The sequence below is a fragment of the Maylandia zebra genome, linkage group LG15, assembly GCF_041146795.1.
Source record: "Maylandia zebra isolate NMK-2024a linkage group LG15, Mzebra_GT3a, whole genome shotgun sequence".
NCBI classification, from domain to species: Eukaryota; Metazoa; Chordata; class Actinopteri; order Cichliformes; family Cichlidae; genus Maylandia; species Maylandia zebra.
This window is the reverse complement of record NC_135181.1, coordinates 7374419-7391887: the sequence shown is the minus strand read 5'-3', so window position 1 is coordinate 7391887 and position 17469 is coordinate 7374419. Positions and strand designations below refer to the sequence as shown.

Genomic DNA, 17469 nt, shown 5'->3' with positions numbered 1-17469 from the left:
AGCTATGCCTTAATTGCATACCAGACTGAGCCCATCAATTTGGACGCAGCAAATCCAAAATCCACAAATTCCATCTGCATGGGAATGAGTTATTCTGTCAAAACCCCTTGGTTCTCACTGAGAGAAATATACACAGAGCAGTATGAAACATGAGAAAGTCTTACTGGTCAGATTTGTATTAAAGGTGACACCTCAAATTCTACTGTTCAGATCCCACGGTATCGCTAATACGACCCTCTTTGAGGTCTCCTTTTGTTTAGACTCTTCGGCAGAAGCTATCACCAGGGGCTTTCCAGCATTAAAAGCAAAACAAACAGTCCAGTGTGACAGTAAAAGGGGAAAGCATTGGACTGGGTTGGATTTATTTTTGCGAGAAGTGACCGTACCACTCTTCCTCATTCTGGTTTCATCTCGTTTGCTTATTCCATGCTGTGTTTTAGCAGTTTATCCAGGAAAGCTGGGCTGAAAACACTAACCTTTTCCACACAGCAATAACTTCCCACCATGACATCGAACCAACATTGCTTCAGGGTCCCTAAGCGCTTGCTGTGAAAATGTCAGACAAGCTCTTTTCATGTGAGGGAAATCCTATCTGATTTACTCCCCCTTCTTCCTCAGCTAAGGCGCCTATTTGTACAGGGCCATGTTTCATTTGAATATCAAAGCCGGTGAGGAGCTGGTCAGACACTTTAAATGACATTTTTTGGGCTTCTCTTGAGGAATGTGATTGCTTAAGTGCCCTCGACGGAGGGACCTGATCACAGACACAATGCATCCTTTGTGCCGTCAGTGTGACCGTAATCTCTATTTATCTACACTCTGAGCTCTGTGGATGAGATGAGCACAGAAGTCTATTTGCATCGCAGAGTGCGGCTTTTTTAAGCCTCACAGTTTAGATGGCATTTGAGAAATTGTTCACATTTTTGTCCATGAAACGGTGGCGCCACGATGGCGTACATGCTTCCGACATGACCTACTTGTCTTCACCATGCTTCATTCACCATTGATCACAAACCCAACTGTTGAGGAAATGCACAAGAGAGGCCCTGCTGAGATCTCTATTGCACTTCAAACTTGCTTATATTCAGCGCTAGATTCTCCCAAAGTCTAACAAACATGCTAAATTCATTAGCTTCTCATAAAACATTTACAGGGCTTACGTCTTCTGTGTCTCGTTGTGTGATTTGTGCGTGTGTGTGTATGGGTGACTGCACCTGCTTTGAATATGCGAAGAAAAAGGTAGACATTTTTGAAAGCTAACCTCATAACATTCACAAACACAATACTGGTAGAGTGAAACGCCTCCATATCTACTTTAAAGTGGTCCCAATGGTCCCAAATCACAATCCTCTACAAAAAAAAAAGTTAGTTTGCTACTCAGTTTTTTTGCAAACACATTAAAAACAAGCACGTAAGCTTGTTTTTAATGTGTTTGTTCTGAAAACAAACTACTAGACTCAATTCACTTAATTTTTTTGTATTGATATATGATGGTAAATCACAACAACAGTCACTTTACAGACAGAAAGACCCCAAATTACTAGACAGAAAACCCCCCAATAATTAGATGATGCCCAATGAACAAGTGCTTGTCGACAGTGGGAATGAAAGGGAAGAAACCTCTACCAGAACCAGGGTGAGGGAGGGGCAACCATCCGCCATGAGCAGTTGGGAGTGAAGGGAGCGAGACAAAACAAAAGACAAGTTGTGATAACTAATGATTAAATACAAGGTGGTGTGTAAGCACACAGGGAGTGAGAAAAGGTGAGTGAAGAAGAAACACTTATTGAATCAATGGATGCCCCCAGCAGCCTAGGCCTAATGCAGCACAATTAAGGAATGGTTCAGGGTCACCTGATCCAGACCTAACTATATGCTTTATCAAAAAGGAAAGTTTTAAAAGTCGAGAGGATGTCTGTCTCCTGAATCCAAACTGGGAGCTGGTTCCGTAGAAGAGACCCCTTAAAGGTGAATGCTCAGCCTCCCATTCTAATTTTAATAAGAACCACAAGCACTTGCGTTTCTGCTTGTCCTGCACGTCCAATGACATTGAAAGTTATGACAAAAAGTTCTTCATCTAATATCTTAAATATAAACTTAGCTGTCTTTTGCCTGCAGTATCCGATATTTCTCAAAAACTTGAGGCAACCTTGAGTTTCCATTGAGTGTTCCTGATCAAAATGCTGTAAGTATTTAGCCCCAAAGATGACTTTTTTAACCTTTACAAATATGCAACAGTGACATCCTGTTTAATTCACATCCTGTTTAATTTCAAAATGACCCAAATGTAGGACATACTATCATACAGGCATGCTGCATTAATAAATAAGGATTTTTAAATGTCTTGAATAGCAACACTGGAATGAGGCTAGAGAAGGCAACAAGAACAAAACAACACACAAATAAAGAAAGGAAGGAAGAAAACTGATACATAAGAAGAGTGATCTTTCAAAATAAATAATAGAAAAACTCAAAACCAAGATAGTGCCCCTAAGGGAGAACTCTAAGATGTCCCATGTAAGGAGTCCAAAGTCTTGGTGGATCATATGAAGGATGGCCCGAAGGATGTTCCAAATTGGCAGTGAATCAGTGACAGTGTAGACCCTTCAGGACCAAGGCAAGTGGAGGGTGGTGGGGACAGAAAACTTCTAGAGGCTGGATAGGAATCAAAAACCCTCATAAGGCAGAGACCCTCTGAGGGCAAAGCAAGCAGTTGGAAGGAAAGTTGTCAGAGGGGAGACAACTGGAGGTCAGGGCAGAATGCTAAATAAGCAGAAGGCTGGAAACCAGCCACCCTATAGTGCCTTGCAGACAGAGCAGACCTGCTCCTCAGGATCTGTCCTTGGCATGGGGTTGATGACAACAGGCAGACTTAGGGGTGTAGAGATTGGAAAACTGATTCAGATACAGGATGCAGGGTCGACGGAGGTGGACACCTCTGGGGAATATTTGGCAGGTCAGCCAAGTCTGAGGCACAGGAACTGTAGCCCAACTCAGAATGTGAGACATTAGTCGTCTCTGACCAAGGTACATCAAAGATGACCTACTCAAGGGGCAATGAGACATTGGCTGACTTTTTTGGCTGAATTAGACAGTCACTTCTGATTCATGATAGGTCAGAATGAGGACTCATTTGTGGTGGCGAGAGGCAATTACAAACTCAGTGGGAATAGTGGCTTGGCTTACTTACTGATGCAGATTTAGTCTCGGCTGACTCAAGAATAGTTTGGTGCTGGTTAACCCAAGAACAAGAGTTACTGACCAAAACAGGATGAGGTATTGCAAGACTGTGGAAGTGCCAGGCTTGGCATTTGCTGATCATGGCAGGAGCCTGTTAATGCACTTCACATGAAGTCAGACATCAAAATTTCCAAGTTCCCAGTCAGAATGACTCGAATGCCCCCTCAGATTTCCAAGTCTGGAAGTTGGAGCAGCTTCACCAGCCTTGGCAGAAGTGACCATAAAAAGTAATGCACTGAAAAAAGAGAGCTGTTGGAACAACTTGATTATATAATGTCAAATTGTAACACCTGATTTAATTAAGTTTAGAATTGGTACCTTAAGTTCACAAATCACATGAGTCAGACAAAAGTTACACACAGTGCACAATAAAGCCAACACGCACACTTACACTCACACTTTCACTGTCACTTACACTTCCAGTCAAATGTTTGGACACACCTTCTCATTCAATGTGTTTGCTTTGTTTTCATGACTATTTACATTGTAGATTCTCAGTGAAGGAATTACGGAATACAGAATTATGTAGTATACAAAAAAGTGTGAAATAAGTCAAAACATGTTTTATATTTTAGATTCTTTAAAATAGCCATCATTGGCTTTGATTACTGCTTTGCACACTCTTAGCATTCTTTCCATGAGCTCCATGAGGTCGTCACCTGAAATGGTTTGCCAACAGTCACCATCTCGTCTGGGTGTAGGTCAGGTGACCAGTTGGCCAGGCCATCTGGCTCAGCACATCATCACTCCCCTTCTTGGTCAAATAGCCCTTACACAGCCTGGAGGTGCGTTCGGGCTCATTGTCCTATTGAAAAATAACCCATATGGTTTGCATTTAGTTGCAAACCAGATGGGTGGGATGGTGTGTCGCTGCAGTGGCTATGGTAGCCATGCTGGTTCAGTGTGCCTTCAATTTTGAATAAATTCCCAACAGTGTCACCAGCAAAGCACCCGCACCATCACACCTCCTCCTCCATGCTTCATGGTGGGAACCATGCATGTAGAGATGATCCATTTACCTTTTCTGCAATACACAAAAACACGACAGGTGGAACCAAAGATCTCAAATTTGGACTCGTCAGGCAAAAGCATGGCTACTTTGAGGAATCTAAAATATCTAATCTAAAATATAAAATATAAGATATATTTAGAGTTATTTAGCATTTTTTTCTTTGCTACATTATTCCATATACACTCAACAAAAATATAAACGCAACACCTTTGTTACTGCTCCCATTCCCCATGGGATGGACGTAGAGACCTAAAATTCATTCCAGATACACAATATAACCATCCCTCCCAAACAGTGGTCACAAATCAGTCCAAATGTGTGGTAGTGGGCACATCTGCTATATTGAGATAATCCATCCCACCTCACAGGTGTGCCACATCAGGATGCTGATCTGACATCATGAGTAGTGCACAGGTGTACCTCAGACTGCCCACAACAAAAGGCCACCCTGGAATGTGCAGTTTTGTCTCACAGCAAAATGCCACAGATGCCACAAGCAATGAGGGAGCGTGCAATTGGCATGCTGACAGCAGGAATGTCAACCAGATCTGTCGCCCGTGCATTGAATGTTCATTTCTCAACCATAAGCCGTCTCCACAGGCGTTTCAGAGAATATGGCAGCACATCCAACCGGCCTCACAACCGCAGACCTCGTGTAACCACACCAGCCCAGGACCTCCACATCCAGCAGGTTCACCTCCAAGATCGTCTGAGACCAGCCACCCAGACAGCTGCTGGAACAATTGGTTTGCACAACCAAACAATTTCTGCACAAACTGTCAGAAACCGTCTCAGGGACGCTCAACTGCATGCCCGTCGTCCTCATCTGGGTCTTGACCTGACTCCAGCTCGTCTTCGTAACAGACTTGTGTGGGCAAATGCTCACATTCGATGGCGTCTGGCACGTTGGAGAGGTGTGCGCTTCACGGATGAATCATGGTTCACATTGTTCAGGGCAGATGGCAGCTGAGAATGTCCCAGTTCTTGCATGGCCAGCATACTCACCGGACATGTCACCCATTGAGCATGTTCGAGATGTGCTTGACCGGCGTATACGACAGCGTGTACCAGTTCCCACGAATATCCAACAACCTCGCACAGCCATTGAAGTGGAGTGGACCAACATTCCACAGGCCACAATTGACAATCTGATAGACTCCATGCGACGATGTGTTGCACTGCATGAGGCAAATGGTGGTCACACCAGATACTGACCGGTTCTGGGTCCCCAGACCCCCAATAGTGCAAAAAACTGCACATTCCAGGGTGGCCTTTTGTTGTGGGCAGTCTGAGGTACACCTGTGCACTACTCATGATGTCAGATCAGCATCCTGATGTGGCACACCTGTGAGGTGGGATGGATTATCTCAATATAGCAGATGTGCCCACTACCACACATTTGGACTGATTTGTGACCACTGTTTGGGAGGGATGGTTATATTGTGTATCTGGAATGAATTTTAGGTCTCTACGTCCATCCCATGGGGAATGGGAGCAGTAACAAAGGTGTTGCGTTTATATTTTTGTTGAGTGTATCTTGCTTCATATATTTGATGTCTTCAGTATGTACCTATAACATAGGAAGTAGTAAAAATAATAATAATAAAAAAAAAACATTAAATGAGGTGTGTTCAAACTTTTGACTGGTAGTGTACCTTTCACCAGTTGTTCTTTGCTTTTTTTAAATTTGCACACTCAACATCGTTCTTCTGAGTTATCAGAAAGGCGACATATGCTTGAATTGTTCAACCAAGGACTTGACTTCTAGTGGTCAGAACTAATACCAAAAGTACCTCATTAGCCACTCTAGCTAGTGTAGTTTGTCATTACGGGGTGATCGTGGCTCAAGAGTTGGCAGTTCGTCTTGTAATTGGAAGGTTTGCCGGTTTGAGCCCCGGCTCGGACAGTCTCGGTCGTTGTGTCCTTGGGCAAGACACTTCACCCGTTGCCTACTGGTGGTGGTCAGAGGGCCTAGTGACGCCAGTGTCCGGCAGCCTCGCCTCTGTCAGTGCGCCCCAGGGCAGCTGTGGCTACAACTTAGTTTGCCATCGCCAGTGTGTGAATGGGTGGATGACTGAATGTAGTGTAATGTGCTTTGGGGTCCTTTGGGACTAAGCGCTATACAAATACAGGCCATTTGTTGGGTTATTTTGACCTCTCTAAGAAAAACCAATAATTAAATAATAATGATAATAAAAAAAAATAAACATTTTATTAGAGAAAACGTGCATTTAAGCAGCAGATTTTTTTTTATGTAACACTTATTACTAGCTTGGCTTGAAAGCTAGAACTTACCCTGAGGAAAGTTTTTTTTTTAACTTATCTCATGATGTAGGAGCAGTTAAGGGTTTCATCAAGGTCAAGGTTTTTTTAAACAGATAAAGCCTAGAGCAGAGAGTCTAAATGCTTAGAAAACAGCAAAGAAAGAAAGAAAGAAAGAAAGAAAGAAAGAAAGAAAGAAAGTGGACAATGGCATAGTGTTCAGATGCTAACGTTATCAAACATCAGATACTTTATCTTCCTCTTTATCTGTCCCCAAAGAGTCTACCTGTATCTTTTGCTTTCTGCTCAAAATGTTTGGCATGTTCTGTACAATACTTGTGTTGGTGTCTCTCATACTTCTACATCTGATGAGTACGGCTTGGATAGAGATGACCCTATCTCTAAAATCTAAAAAACAACATCAAAAGGATAAAAGCATTGAGAGGATCCAAAAACACATGCTGTGGTTTAGACTAGGCGTTATTTGTCCTTCCTCTAGGACATTGAGTTTAAATCTTCCTTGAAGGCAATTGACTTGTACTGTTATACTAGATCTCTCTCTGGGTTTAAAAAAAAATCTCTGAAGCACGCTGCCCCGTTTTGCTGGTTTTCTCCTGTGTATTAGATAAATTGCATACATATCAGCGTGGCATGTCTTTATTGATTTTTCTCTTGTGTTTAATTTTGCCTGATATTCTGCTGCTGTGTTGTTTGTGGGTTAATCTATTAGTTAGATTTCAATCTCAGATTGCGTTTTGTCATCCTTTGAGGCTATAGGCTTACATTTCATGAAGGTTCATAAATCTAGGAATTAATCTCATTGGACTTGAAAATTTATTTACTTTTGGATATAAAGTAACAACATATAAAGCTTTTTTAAAGTCAGTTATTAAAACAACTAAAACAAACAAATGTCATACACGAACATGGGAACAAAAATGTACAATGATATTTCTGTAGTTGTGTAACCTGTGGGATTCCCCCCCCCCTTTTTTTTTTGTCCCTCTTAGATGTAATAAGCGGTTTTCGCCATCGGTGTCGCTCTTTTATTCTCGCGAGAATAACAGACAGGAAGGAACCGCCATTAAAATGTAGGAGAAGAAGAAGAAGAAGACAGGAAGGAACGAAGGAGAAAGTCAAGAATTAAACATGGCAGCCCGCAGTGTGTTCAGGTCTCTCTGGACCTCATTTGCGGGCTTAAAACTTGAATCCAGAGGCACCAACTTGAGTTCTTTAAGGACGATAAGTGTTCCTCAGCTTACTTCTTTAACTATCCAGAAAAGGGGGATTCGTCAAGGTGAGACATGTGTGCAAACGTTACAGCTTTAGCCTGTCGGTGGGATAACTAGCATGTTTTGCTAAATACACCGCATGTTTTTCATTTCCTATCACTTATAGGACACGCTATTCTCCTGTTGTGTTTTCCAATAAAGAGACAATACATTAGTTAAATGATGACGACCACATCTGCGTGAAACGTCAGTCGGCAGCGTCTGAAGGTGTTGACTTTTCAGTTAACTTTCCTGAGGCTTATGCCTTATGTACTGCAAGAACTTCTGAAACCTTTAAGGAGCTTCTTTTTTCAGCTTTCTAACAAAGTTATAGAACCCATTAAAATAATTTAAAAATGTCAGTAAGATTGCGTTGAAAAATCCACATTTTACCAAAATCAAAAACAAGCCTAACAGCATATTCTAATACAGGTACTACATTCATCAAAACAATCTCAACAATTCAGCACGTGCATAAATATTATATAATATGCATTAATATAAAGATTAGTTGTTCATCTTTAACAACTAACTTTATGATAGTTAAAATGAATGAACTTCTTTCATTTTTGGAATTAAAGGAAATTATAGATATCTAGTTTGAATTTGGTAGACCCAAGACGGATCAAACAGAGTAAAATATTACTTTGAAACTAGTAATGTAAAGATTTTAATATTGCATTGTAAGAAGTTGTAGTCATCTGTTCTCACATTAGAATCAAGAAACGCAGATTTCTGTAGCTTTAACCAGATGTGTTAAAGCTACAGGAATAGCTTTAACAGTTAATGAAAATAGTTTGAAAGATCAATTCTGTTGATAGTTTTGGAGTTAGTAGTTGAACGAGTAATATTGATTGTTGACTAAAATGAAAAAGCACTGTTTATATCTACAATTACAGACTAGTAAAACTTGAATCTAGGATTTTTATTGTCAATTACAATGTCAGTGTGGAAACCACTTTTGTTTCCACTATGCAGTAGTTGGCACTGTCACCTCACAATGATTGTGATTGGTGGTCTGTATCTTGGTGTTAGCCCTGCGACAGACTGTCCAGGGTGTACTAGGACCTCTCACCCCATGACTGCTGGGCTCCAGCCTCAGAGCATCCTACTTTGGAATAAAACAACATTTAATACATGAATTAGTGAAATTCAACTGCCAAATTAAAATTTAATGTAAAGTCTGATGTTTCATAATGTCTGTTGCAGTGGTGGAGAAGCAAGATGGTAAAACAACAAATGTAAGTAAAGCTCAGAACCATTCAAAATTTTATTGTTGTGAAGTTAAATAATTGCAAAACTTTTTTTGAATCATCATTGTTTTGGATAATTACACAAAACATTTTGATGTATTTTAATAAGGCCTAATATAAATACGTAATAAACTCTGTAACCAGCAGTGAGAGACCATGTTGGAGTTGAGGAGTATTATTCCGCACTTGTAAATAAATAGCAAATGCTATTAGTATAATAAAAATGCTTTGATTCTGATAAAGTAACTGTCATATCTCTTATTTTTATGTTAGATTGAAGGACAAATTCTGGAAGTTCCAGTCGGAGCACAGCCTCCAAATCCCACAGCCAAGTGTCCAATCTACAGATGGAATCTGCAGAACAAATACAACTACACAGTAAATACTTTCACTGTTATTAGTGACATTATTATTAATATTACTGTATTAGCCTGATTTTCTCTTTCTTTTTTGTATTTTCCCTTCCCAGGATGTCTTGTTGCTCAGTCAGTTCATCAGGTCAGATGGAGGGATGTTGCCCAGGAGAGTCACTGGTCTCTGTCCAGAAGAGCACCGCAAGATTGCCATTTGTGTACAGATGGCTCACAGAGCAGGTCAGTGGAAGTCCTGCTGTTGCGCTTTAAGTTTTTAAGTTACCCATCAGTAGCACCTCCACAGCTCTAGACACGTGTCATATATCATGAAGCCTCCTTGTACTTTCTTTCCACCTGTAAGTGGGTTATTTAGTTTACTCAGATAAAATAAATACAAAGGTTAATAGCCACTTTGTCTGAGTCTATTTTTAATTAGCTTGGGTTCAGCGGAGTGACTTTTATGTGTCCTTTATTTAGCAAGGTAAAAATGTTTGACAATAAAAATGGTCTTTTTCAAAACAGATGTAGCCAAGAGGGCAGCAAATTGTAACAAATGTAACATAGCAGTTATATATAGACATTTTAAGAGGCCAGACAGGAATGAATTGATTATAATGTTGGTGCAGTAATGCAGCACTTGCAAAACAGGTCACAAGAAACAAAAGAATTTAGTGTTTGGCAGTCAGTCGTTTTTTAAGCACGGCAAGGGAACAAACTGTACACTGATCATGATTTTCATACTTTTCCTGAGCCTGTCAGAGTATTTCTGCTGCATTAAACACGCACGAGGGGTCAGAAGATCACAGCATAGTTAATTCTTGGCTTTTTCTCTTGCTTTGAGAGATTTCACCTGAGTACACAATTTTGAAACCCCTCTAAGTCTTTCTGCTAAAGATTTATGTGCATTTTGTTAATACCCAGTCATCATGCTGACTTGTTGCTAATGAATCTAATGAATTCCTAATGAGTGAGAAATTCCACCTGTTGGACCCTTCCAACATTTTTCCTGTTTTAATATAAAACATTGATATAGTCATTGTGATACAACCCACTATTTTTCAGGGCTATCAGTTATCTTATATGGATGAATACTAGCAACATGCATTACTATATAATATTTGTTGGTAATTCCATTAAAAGACGGCAGAGAGATGCAGTTCAGTGAGTCCTGTTATTGGAGGGAGAGCCTAGCAGACACTGAATGGCTCTAGCTGCCTGTGTCAACAAATGCAACTGTGTCCTTAACTCTAGTATTCAGGTGGATGAGTTGTTTTAAAAACAAGTCTGGTCATGAAATTTCCTCTCTGCTAAATATTTCACAGTTAGTATTATTACAATAAAGTAGAAGTGATTTGGAACGACAGAAAATTAGAGTGGGGTTATGGGATGCTAAGGCACTTACTGCACTGAGGTCAAATCAACTTTCTGCAGAGTACTCACTACAGACCTCCAAGCTTCATGTGGCCTTCAGATAAGCTCAAGAACAGTGTGTAGAGAGGTTCATGGAGTGCGTTTTCATGGCCGAGCAGCTGCATCCAAGCCTTAAATCACCATGCTGTCTGGCAATCCGATGGATGAGTCTGGGTTTGGTGTTTGTCATGAAACCAGTACTTGTGTGACTGCATTGTGCCAAGTGTAAAGTTTGGTGGAGGGAGGATTATGGTGTGGGAGTTGTTTTTTTTTTTAGGAGTTGGGCTTGCACCCTTAGTTCCAGTGAGAGAAACTCTTGATGTTTCAGCATCCCAAGACATTTTGGACAATTTCACTCCCCAACGGGGCAGGGATAGCTCAGTAGGTGGAGTGGTGGCCCCGTGATCGGAAGGTTGGGGGTTCGATTCCCCTGAACAGCTACCCTGAGGTACCCCTGAGCAAGGTACCATCCCTACACACTGCTCCCCGGGCGCCCAATTGCTGCCCACTGCTTCACTGAGTGAATGGGTTAAATGCAGAGAGGAATTTCCCCACGGGGATCAATAAAGTACACTTTCTTTCTTTCTTTGTGGGATCAGTTTGGGTTTGACCCCTTCTGGTCCAACATGACTACTCACCAGTGTACAAAGCAAGGTCCAAAAAGAAATGGATGAGTGAGTTTAGTGTGGAAGAACTTGACTGGCCTGCGCAGAGTCACCTCACCCGACAGAACACCTTTGGGATTAGAGTGGAGACTGTGAGTCAGGCCTGGTCGTGAAACATCAGTGTTTGACCTCACAAATGTGCTTCTGGAAGAAATGCCCAAAAATTCCCATAAACGCTCTTAAACCTTGTGGAAAGCCTTCCGAGAAGATTTGAAGCTGTTATAGCCGCAAAGGTTAGGCTGACGTCATATTAACGCCTATGGATTAAGAATGAGATATCCTTGAGTTCATATGCGTGTAAAAGCAAACAAGCGAATACTTTTGGCAGTACACTGCATTTTCTTTGTACTTTTCAAAATCAAGCACAAATAATTTTAACTTTTGAGTTCTGTTTATACCTTCATTTTACAAAGCATCACAGCTTGTTATGAAAGGTTTGAATTTGACACTGCCTAAAGGCAAATAATTGTGCAACCTGGACCAAGACATGATAGTAGGGTTGTAAACTTGTTCTTGCTTGTTCCTCAAGTCTTTTATTCATTTTAGAACAACCTGAATTTGTCTGCTTCACGTGTTTATCATCTACTACGCAGACGATAAACACTGTCAGCTGTAACATTACATTAAATGAAAACTGAGCAGTAATTTGGTGACTGTAATGACAGTGAGAAGTAAATCTTAATGTGTCATCAGTACATTGTCTTTTATAACTGTCTTTTGAGAGTTTGTAACAGTATTTATTTTTTTTAATACAAGTACTGAGAAATTTAAGTTAATAAATGCATCTTGTTATTTTGTGTGTTCAAGGTCTGCTTCCTGACCATAAACCCAAACTTCCAGAAGACCATGTCCCAAAGAGACCCAAGCCCAAACTTAACAGGTGACGCATGTATCTATGTCTGCGTATGCTTTTTTTTCAACATTTGTATCCAGCGCAGTGCTGTTAATAATTCCCCTGCACCTCTGTTTGTTGTACAGATACCTGACTCGCTGGTCCATTGACTCAGTGAAACCCATCTATAAAACTGGACTGAAGTGGTGTAAGAAGCGTATGCCTGTTGGCCACCCAATACTAAAGAACAATGTGCGTTATGGTGTCAAGCCCTTGTACATAAAACACTGAAGGACCAAAAGCCTGAAAGATTGGTACAACTGGAGGAAAGTGGGTGGACCCATTTATTCAGGGATGAAACCACCATATCCCTGACTGCTAACCTTGACCGTTGTCATACGGTTCTGAGAAGGGAGGAAACAATTCCTAAAAGCTTCATCCATCTGTGTTTATTCTAACTTTTGTTTATTAAGCTGAGTCACTCTTTTAATGAATCACACTCAGACCCACCCGACACCATCTATTCTGGCTGTTGCTTTTCAAAAAAAAAAAAAAAAAAAAAAACTCTTGAAGGAAACCTGCTGACAACTTAATGCAAGCAACAACCTGATCAGTGTTACAGTTTCAAAGTAGGTGGTATGGTGACTGTGTATACTCAATGCAACACAGATGTGAAAATAAAATGTGTGTTTACTCTGCCTCTCAACATGTGTTTACTGTGTAGGCACGGCCTTTGTGAATTGGAAGTAAACACAACAAAAAGTCTGTAGACACTAAACTGACTGTACCAACCTAGTTTTATTTGTTTTATAATACAACAAGATCTTAGCAGATTTTGGTTTTGTGAATTACTGAGAGTATGCAGCTTGAAAAAAAGCTTTTATAGCATGAAAGGAAGGTCCAAATTCTTGGTCCCGTCACCTATATAGATGTATCCATGCTGTGGTGTCATTGGCACGTGGTAGAAGGTCAGGCCGAACCACAGCAGACTGCGAAGCACGCACACTTTTCTTGCGAACTCAAACTGAAGACTCCAAGATCCTAGACACAAACACACAAGACTTGTAAACAGTTAATAGGAAAAGCAGGACGCTGCTAAATTATGTTCTCCAACAGAACCGTGAAGCTGAGCTGAAATAAAGGCTAAACACTAATCTTTGGAAATCTTACACTATTCAGCCAGAGGATACACCAATGAATCACGCTTTTGTGCTTTTGATGTCTATAGTCTAACCCGTTTGCCAAGTATGTTCGGGGTGTGACCATGAACGCCAAGAACCTAGGGAATTAAAACAATGATTTAATTGGACCTGCTACTATGAAAACGTGATTACATAAAAGAGTTTAAAGGCCAATATTTAAAAAAAAAAAAAAAAGTTGCAACTTTCCTGTTTCTGGATTTGATTTCAAAATATGATGCAACTAAAAGTAAAAAAACCCACGTCAACAGTATGTAATGTGCGTAGCAGAAGGCGAAACAAACTTAAATCAGGAGCTGGAAGCGGTTTGAGGGATGGTTAAGGAAAAGGGGGAGAGCCCAGCTTTGGGTCTCAGAGGAAAGCACCTGTCTTTTGGTGGAGATACATGATCCTGTTTTTCCCCTAGTGTCCCGTTAAGAAATGTTAACTCTTTATCCTTTCAGGCAGGAACATGCAATCCGCTGCAGTGAGCGTGGCACTGAAACAGCTGTGTGCTGTCTGCTTTAGACATGATGCAGCTGACATCCACATCAACACAACGAACACACACCGACTTGTACACATGTGGAAGCTCTCTGTCAGACATCTGCTGCATGTTTGGTTAAGGGTGCTAAACCTTTTTTTCTCTCTCTCCCTCACACACCCTGTTAAATCCAGACACTCACTCTTTACATTCACTCTGGTCTGGAGCATATCCAGTCGCTAACCTCGCAGACATGACTTTGCATGTCTGCTTTCACATTATTCTTTGCACAGTGTTCACTGTTGATGTTTTCCTGCTATGTGTGATAGTTTTTTTCCCCAATAATGTGCAGCCAGGATTATCATGTCATGCTTTCTGCTACATTGCCACATAATGATAGATGGTAGTAGTCCGTAGATGATATTATAGTTTGAGTTTGACTCCCATCCAAATGTGAGAAAATTCCATTAATCATGCAACATCAGTTTGGTTGGTGGTCCTATTTTACTGGTTTCTCTCCTGGTTCTCATTTTCCTCTCTCCCCTCAGGAATTGTTTATGGTAGAAGGCCAAAATCAAATTAATGTGCACCAAATCCTGTACTCAAAGCCCAGATATTCCAAATCCAAAAAGCCTGAGTGTCAGACCAAAGCATATAAACTCTGGGTAAGTAGACACAGGGAAATTCTTCTAAGCATATATTCCCAAAAATCCTTCCCATGTGGCTGGTATGTTAATGTCAGACGGTTTTAGAGGTTTGTGTTTATTGGTAGCCTCACTTGAACCACCGTTTTACTGGTAAAATTATGCAATTTGTTTCCACTTGGAAGAAGACCCTTATGGTTTTCAAACAGCTGAATCACCACAAGCGTTTTCTGTGAAAATCACCCCTTGTAATGTAGCACAGCAAATGGAACACATATTAACGTCAAATCACCGCCCAATTCTGCTGAGATCAGTTATAAAATAAGAGCAATTAGCAGAAAATGAAATACTTGTTAAAAACAAATCTTAGGACCTGCACTGTTGAATTTATGCAATGAAAAAAATGTGACTGTGTGTTCAGGACAGATTAAGCTCTGTAGTGTCACCTTTCGGAATGTCATCACTGAGTGCATCCAGATAGTCCATTGCTGGGTTCCAATCACCCATGTCCAGGGCAGATTTCTTCTTATTTTTTGATTGTCTGAAGTGAAGGAAATTGTCAAGCTTCCTTGCTTCTGCCTCAGACAGACCTGAAGAAAAAAAAAATCACACAATCTTGCCCATGTTTTACAAAAGATACAACAAAATACTGTATTTGTTGTTGATAAATGCAATAACATGTCATTTTGTATGACATCAACGTTCACCATCATGTTGGCCCAAAGGTAACATGAAAAGGAATAACAGAAACAATGCACTTGTTTTAGTAGCCAAAAGTTTGTTGGCTGGCAAACTTAAGACAAGCCTTTCATGTGCCTTCTTGACTAGGGGAACATTATGGGTGCTGCAAGGTTTCAATCCATTACAGTGCGTTACCAATGCTGTTCTTGATGACCGTGGTCCTCCCAACTGCCTTCAGATCATTAAGAGACTGTTCATTTCTTTGTAAGTGAAGTGAAGCAAGGGGATCAAATTGTTATTTCCCCCACAGTATATACATATTTACCACAGAAGCTGCGGTTGAGCTGGACAAGACCACGTGGACTCTTGATGAAGGCGCCACGAGGCACCACAGACACTTCTGCATCGATCTGATGAACGGACACTGCCAGTCTTTTTTCCTCAGTTACTGTTATCTGTAACCAATATAAGCCAGAAAAAGAAGAAGAAAAAAATCAAACATTTGTCTTGTTTTTTTTTACATTATGTTCAGTTTGGTTGCATGTAGATTCTTGTTTGAATTCATTGCATCATCGAACACTGCAGTAACACTGAATGGAACAGGAAAACACTTCATCCTGTAATTCAATTCGCTGTCTTACTAAACAGCACTGATCACACTTACCACTGCCTTCTCATTTACAGGCTCATTTCCCTTTCCTTGCCTGTGGATCTCTTGATGTTCATACACAAATGACGGGTCTCCCATGAAGCGACCCTTTGTAGCTTTGGACACTTCCTCTATCATAGAGTCTGAGGCAGGGGGAAGTAGGAACCAGTCCATGCAGTTCAAGCTGGAGTTAACACCACAAAATAGCAGCCCAATGGTATATCTCACGATCTTAAATAAATGTACAGTGGCTAAAATTAAAAATAAAATAAAAAAGACACTTGAAGCGGATGTCTTACCTATACAGGTTCTTTTTGTCTTTCATCTCATCTTCTCCTCTCCCCTGAGCAATAAAATAAACCCCATTAATTCCTAATATTTTACCCCAAAACAACACTCGACTGAACTTGTAGTTTTTCTTCAGGAGCACTAAGGAAGACTCCAGGGCGGTTCTTTGCTCGAGGGTTAAAATATGTCCACTACCAGCAACGAGCTCCAAAGAATAATACAACGAATTTGAGTCCATTATGTAACAGCTACAAGCTTTTACAAAGTCGTTTTCAATTAAATTAACGTGTTTTTTCCGACTATTTGTTAGCTAAAATAACAGCTAAAAAGCCCTACAGGTCGTGTCTTTGCACTCTAATGGCAACAAACACAGTTGCCATGGTTACGCAGGGTTATTCGCTCATCGTGTTTATTTACTATTTTGAATAACTCCCCCCCCCCCAAGTGTTTCGTGCCTCTACGGGACATAACGATTAAAACAGACACGAAACATAGTTCATGTCGGGCGTGTTTGCTTATGATGTTTCCATAAACCAGACCACGAGCGACTGACGTCATCAACTCAAGTGTGTGCGTGCTAGCAGCGGTTCGGGGTGAAGCAGGCGGATAAAGTGCATAAACTTATAAATGTCAACCTGTCTGAATATGGTCGAGTTTGTGCCGGAGGGAAGATTTAATGAAAGCTTTCCGTCTTAACTCTTGAGACAGGTATTAACACACAAAAACATGTCGGAAGAAGAGCCAAGTAAACTACTGTGTCCTGGCTGCTGGCGGATTGATTTATTTTCTGTACAAGCAGCAAGTAAAAGTGTCTTAACCGAAACTTTACACAGGGCGTCACAGAAGCCATTTTTACTCAGGTGTTACTAATAACATTAACTTGGCCTCTGTACCTAAATAGAAAAACATCCTGTCAGCGTGAATGCTTTCATTAAGATCTGGTCATGCTGCAGTACTGTAAAAAGTATTGTAATATGACTATTAACATGTAAAATGGGTACATTTGGTTGGGGAAAAGTGCAAAAGGTAACTTCTGCCCCCCCCCCCCCCCCAAAAAAAACAAAGCAAAACAAAACAAAACATGAAGCCAACATGGAAATGGGGCAAAAAAACTGAAGTTTGACAAAGTGCCACTAGAGCACTCACCCATCAAAGAGTCCAATCTGGCCCACTGAAGAGTTGGAAAATGTGAAGAAGGGTATAGATTTTGGACTTTTTAACTTTATTTTGATAAATATTACAGCTTT

At 40.7% G+C, this 17469-nt stretch overlaps 2 protein-coding genes across 2 annotated transcripts; one reads left to right on the top strand and one right to left on the bottom strand.

The window, feature by feature from the left end:
- Positions 1 to 7591: 7591 nt before the first annotated feature.
- On the top strand, positions 7592 to 13004 carry mrps18a (mitochondrial ribosomal protein S18A). Its single transcript, XM_004541982.3, has 6 exons — positions 7592 to 7811; positions 8995 to 9026; positions 9312 to 9416; positions 9508 to 9631; positions 12274 to 12346; positions 12445 to 13004. Exons 1-6 carry the CDS (start codon positions 7664 to 7666, stop codon positions 12587 to 12589), a joined length of 627 nt encoding a protein of 208 aa, XP_004542039.1. The 5' UTR covers positions 7592 to 7663; the 3' UTR covers positions 12590 to 13004.
- Positions 12835 to 16649, bottom strand: rsph9 (radial spoke head component 9). Its single transcript, XM_004541981.5, has 5 exons — positions 16234 to 16649; positions 15950 to 16118; positions 15611 to 15740; positions 15051 to 15194; positions 12835 to 13339 (listed from the first exon to the last, which is right to left on the bottom strand). The coding sequence occupies exons 1-5, from the start codon at positions 16458 to 16460 to the stop codon at positions 13179 to 13181; spliced, it is 831 nt and encodes a 276-aa protein (XP_004542038.1). The 5' UTR covers positions 16461 to 16649; the 3' UTR covers positions 12835 to 13178.
- Positions 16650 to 17469: the final 820 nt, after the last annotated feature.